General features: G+C 48.8%; 1 protein-coding gene across 1 annotated transcript; it reads right to left on the bottom strand.

The window, feature by feature from the left end:
- On the bottom strand, window positions 1,791-3,427 carry LOC109342323. The gene is made up of 3 exons (XM_019580329.1): window positions 3,108-3,427; window positions 2,830-3,018; window positions 1,791-2,739 (listed from the first exon to the last, which is right to left on the bottom strand). Exons 1-3 carry the CDS (start codon window positions 3,425-3,427, stop codon window positions 1,791-1,793), a joined length of 1,458 nt encoding a protein of 485 aa, XP_019435874.1.

The following is a 4,755-nucleotide window of genomic DNA, read 5'->3' on the forward strand; positions in this document are numbered from 1 at the left end:
GTGCCCAGGCGCAGCTGGCCTTGGCTTTTCCATGCACTGATTGGTCTTGGATGCAGCTGGGTGCCTATGTGGAAGAAGGTTTCCTACTGGCAGCTGATGAAAACGGCGACCCAACTCTGTTGCCTTTTCCTGGTCAAAATGGGGGAAACCTGTAATTTTCTTTTAATAGCTTGTAATAGTTTTTTTCTTAAATGAGAACTCGCCTTTTTGTTTCAATTTCGTATTACAAAATGACTTGTATAATTGCCAAACGAATTGTCTTAAATAACTTTGAATGTTTGATGGAAGCTATTCTGGATTTGATCGCCTTTTAGTGTACCCGGTGAAGTGGGAAGTGATCCTTGCTTCGGGCGGGTGAGTGCACCAGGCAAGGGGGGCGAGAACCGGCCCCTTGGGTGTATGTGGAAACCACGAGTGGGAAGTGATCCTCGCCTCGGGCGGGTGAATACACCAGGCAAGGGGGGCGAAAACCGGCCCCTTGGGTGTATGTGAAAACCACGAATGGGAAGTGATCCTTGCTTCGGGCGGGTGAGTGCACCAGGCAAGGGGGCGAAAGCCGGCCCCTTGGGTGTATGTAAAAACCACGAGTGGGAAGTGATCCTTGCTTTGGGCGGGTGAGTGCACCTGGCAAGGGGGCGAAAACCGGCCCCTTGGGTGTATGTGAAAACCACGAGTGGGAAGTGATCCTCGCTTCGGGCGAGTGAGTGCACCAGGCAAGGGGGGCGAAAACCGGCCCCTTGGGTGTATTAAAAACCACGAGTGGGACGTGATCCTTCAAAACAACACAAAGTATAATACCTCGTTATCATATATATTTGAAAAATATTAAAAAAGGACGACCAACCGCGGATGGGGTTGTCGCTTAGGCATAAAATAACCGAAGGTTAGCGGCGTTCCAAGTCCTTGGGATGTCTTTCCCTGCTGAATCCTGAAGTTTGTAGGCCCCTTTGCCGATCTTGCTAGTTATACGGTAAGGTCCTTCACAGTTGGGTCCCAGCTTGCCCTTTACCCGTCCTATATCTGCTCTCCTTAATACCAGAGTTCCTTCGTCAAACTGACGGGGAATGACCGAAGAGTTAAACTTCGCCGCGATTTACTTTTTGATGATCTCTTCCCTCAAACGAGCCCTTTCCCGGATCTCCTCCACTTTGTCAAAGTTGTTTCTTAGGAGAGATTGATTGCCATTCTCGTTGAAATGAAGTGTTCGCCAGGTAGGTTCTCCTATCTTGACCGGGATCATGACCTCTGCGCCGTATGTTAAGTTAAATGGTGACTCACCCATTGTAGAATGGGGAGTGGTCTGGTACGCCCATAACACGTGATGGAGTTGGTCTGGCCAATTTCCTTTCGATTCGTCCAACCTCTTCTTTATATCTTTTAAGATGACCTTGTTTGCTGCCTCGACCTGCCCATTAGTTTGTGGATGCTCTACTGAAATGAAGTGCTGTTTAATGCGGAGGACTGACAACAATTCTTGGAACCTTCAATCAGCAAACTGGGTGCCGTTATCAGTTACTATGGCGGATGGGATACCGGACCGAGTGATTATGTCTCACCAAGTGAATTTTTGGATATTCGCTGAGGTGATGGTGGACAATGCTTCTGCCTCTATCCACTTGGTGAAATAATCTATGGCGACTATCAAAAATTTCAATTGCCTCGTTGCTTGAGGGAAAAGGTATCAGGATGTCCATACCCCATCTGTAGAAAGGCCAAGGCGTTTGTGTTGTGGTTAATTCCTCTGGCGGGGCTTTGTGGAAGTCAGCAAAAAGTTGGCAAGGAGTGCATTTTCAATTAAGGTCTGCGGCATCCTTTTCCACTGTGGGCCAGTAGTATCCAGCATGTAACACCTTCTTGGCGAGTGAAGCGGCGCCCAAGTGATGCCCACAACTTCCTTCATGGATTTCTCTAAGGACATAATCCGCCCGTTCTGGCCCAAGACATTTAAGCAAGGGGGCGGTGAACGCCCACCGATATAGGGTCCCCCAGATCAGAGTGTACCAGGAGCAATATCTGAGGAATCGTTGCTTCTCTTTTAACTCAGAGGGCAGGTTACCATGGAGGATGTATCGGATGAATGAGCCCGTCCAGTTGTCTGGGATCTCCACTTCTTCCACTGCCATGATACATGGGTGGTAGAGTGTGCCCTGGACAACGGACCGATTGTTTCCGAGGCATTTGGTACTGGCGAGTTTGGACAAGATATCTGCCCGGGCGTTGCTTTCTCGGGGTACGTGCTGAATGATTGCTTCATCGAAGTCAGCCATGAGTTCTTTTACCTTGAGTAGATATTTCCCAAGGAGGGTATCCTTGGTCTGATATGCACCTGTAATTTGGGAAACAGCTAATTGGGAATCACTGCAAATTAATACATTATGGGCACCCACCTCTTTTGCTAGCTGTAATCCGGCGATGCAAGCCTCATATTCTGCCTGGTTATTGGAGGTTGGAAACATGAAGGTGAGGGAATGCTCGATGGTTACCCCTTGTCCTTCCTCTAGCAGATTCCCAGCCCCGCTGCCTCTTGGATTAGAAGACCCGTCGACAAAGATAGTCCACACCCGTTCCCGATCGCCCTCTGGTGCGGTCAGCTCGGCCATGAAATCAGACAGGACCTGACTCTTGATGGCCGTGCGAGGTTCGAAACGGATGTCAAATTGTGAGAGTTCTATTGACGACGTGATCATCCGCCCAGCCAACTCTGGTTTATGCAAAATTTGCCTGATTGATTGGTTGGTTCTAACAACAGTTGCATGAGATTAGAAGTATTGGCATAACCTTCGTGTGGTTATCAATAATGCATAAGACACCTTTTCCAGCTTCTGGTACCTCAATTCTGGGCCTTGCAGGGCTTTGCTTGTAAAATAGACAGGATTTTGTACTTCTGGCGTCTCTCGGATCAATACGGCTGCGACTGCCTCATCGGATACGGCCAGGTACACATACAGAACCTCATTAGGCACTGGTTTAGAGAGAATAGGGGGACGACCAAATATTGTTTGAAAATTTTGAACGCCGCTTTGCAATCGTCAGACCATTCAAACCTCTTGCTCTTCTTTAACAACTAGAATAAGGGAAGTGAGTGTTTAGCGGCGGACGGGAGAAACCTAGACAACGCAGATAGACGCCCATTCAACTGTTGAACTTCTTTGATTATGCGGGGGCTCCTCATGTCGATGATTGCCTGAAACTTGGATGGATTCGCCTCAATCCCTCGACTAGTCAGAAGAAAACCGAGGAACTTGCCAGCTTCCACTCCGAAGGTACATTTTTCTGGATTGAGCCTCATGTTGTACTTGCGGAGTTGTTGAAAAATATTTTCCACGATGGATATATGATCTTCGCCGGGAAGGCTTTTGGCGATCATATCATCCATGTAAACTTCCATGTGTTCTCCAATCTGCCAGGCAAACACCTTGCTCATCATTCTCTGTTAAGTCGCCCCAGCATTTTTCAACCCAAACGGCATGACGATGTAGTAGTAGGCGGCCTGATCAGTGATGAACGCTATTTTCTCCTGGTCAGGAGGGTACATCGGAATCTGATTGTACCTGGAATATGCGTCCATGAAGGATAGGTACTGATAGCTTGAAGAGTTATCCACCAAATGGTCAATATTGGGAAGAGGATAAGGGTCTTTAGGGCATACCTTATTGAGATCCGTGTAATCCACGCACATCCGCCACTTCCCAGAAGGCTTCTTTACCAACACAACATTTGCCAACCAAGTGGTGTAAGTGATCTCACGAATGAAACCCGCCTCTAGCAACTCGGCAACCTTCAAGGGGACCTCCTTGGTCCTGTCAGTCCCCATTTTCCGCCTTCTCTGTGTCACCGGCTTAGCACCCTGATTTGTCGTTAGCCGGTGGCAAACAAAGGAAGGATCTATTCCAGGAATGTCTGTTGCTGACCAGGCGAAGAGGTCCTGGTTCGCCTTCAAAGATGCCTCCAGCTTCAGCCTTTGACTTGGCGGAAGGGTGTTGCCAAGATAGACCACCTGTCCTGGGGATTGGCCCAATTGAAAAGTTGTTTTTCCCCCTCTGGCTGTGGTCGAAAATCCCCTTCGTCCGCCCGGACGTCCAGTTCTACCATATGCATGCCCCAGAATCTTTTGGAGGGGGGTGCATGTTGTTTGTTGAAGTGGGGGCAGAGGCTCATCTAGTAGCAACTGCGAGCTGAGTGCTGATCCCCTTTCACTGTGCAGACTTGGAGGTTGATTGAGAGGAACTTCATGCATAGATGGGGTGTAGAGACGATTGCCTTAAGCCTATTCAAAGTTGGTCGGCCAATAATGGCGTTGTACGCTGAATCGCACTGGACCACCAAGAATTTTGTCTGGATCGTCCTACTCAAAGGGTGGTCGCCAATCGTTAGCCAAATCTCCATGTACCCCCTAGGGGTAATTCCTTGACCGGAAAATTCGACCAATTGCCCATCATATGGCAGGAGATCGCGGTCATGGAGTTCCATCTTTTCAAACAAATCCTGGAAGATAATGGCAGCTAAGCTGCCCTGATCAATGAATAGGCGGCTAACCTTTTTTTTATTGAGCTTGACAGTGATAATGAGGGGGTCATCGTGCCCTCGGACGACACCTTCATAATCACGGTCGTCGAATGTAATAGGGGCGCTGAACTGTAACTCTGTCTCTGTTGGGAGCTCCTGGCGGCAACATGCATTACCTCCCGCACATACCTCTTCTGGGCGGCCCTGGAGGTGCCTCCAGCGGCAAAGCCTCCTGAAATAGTGTTAATG

Source organism: Lupinus angustifolius, chromosome LG03, assembly GCF_001865875.1.
Source record: "Lupinus angustifolius cultivar Tanjil chromosome LG03, LupAngTanjil_v1.0, whole genome shotgun sequence".
Taxonomy (NCBI): domain Eukaryota; kingdom Viridiplantae; phylum Streptophyta; class Magnoliopsida; order Fabales; family Fabaceae; genus Lupinus; species Lupinus angustifolius.

What these genes read in the sequence shown, in the direction of transcription:
- LOC109342323 (XM_019580329.1), bottom strand. Translation starts at nt 3,427, where the DNA reads ATGATGAGCAAGGTGTTTGCCTGGCAGATTGGAGAACACATGGAAGTT. An exon ending in CGTCTATCTGCGTTGTCTAG is followed by an intron (nt 3,019 to 3,107) that starts GTTTCTCCCGTC and finishes ACGATTGCAAAG; the next exon opens with CGGCGTTCAAAATTTTCAAA. An exon ending in CTGCAAGGCCCAGAATTGAG is followed by an intron (nt 2,740 to 2,829) that starts GTACCAGAAGCT and finishes AACTGTTGTTAG; the next exon opens with AACCAACCAATCAATCAGGC.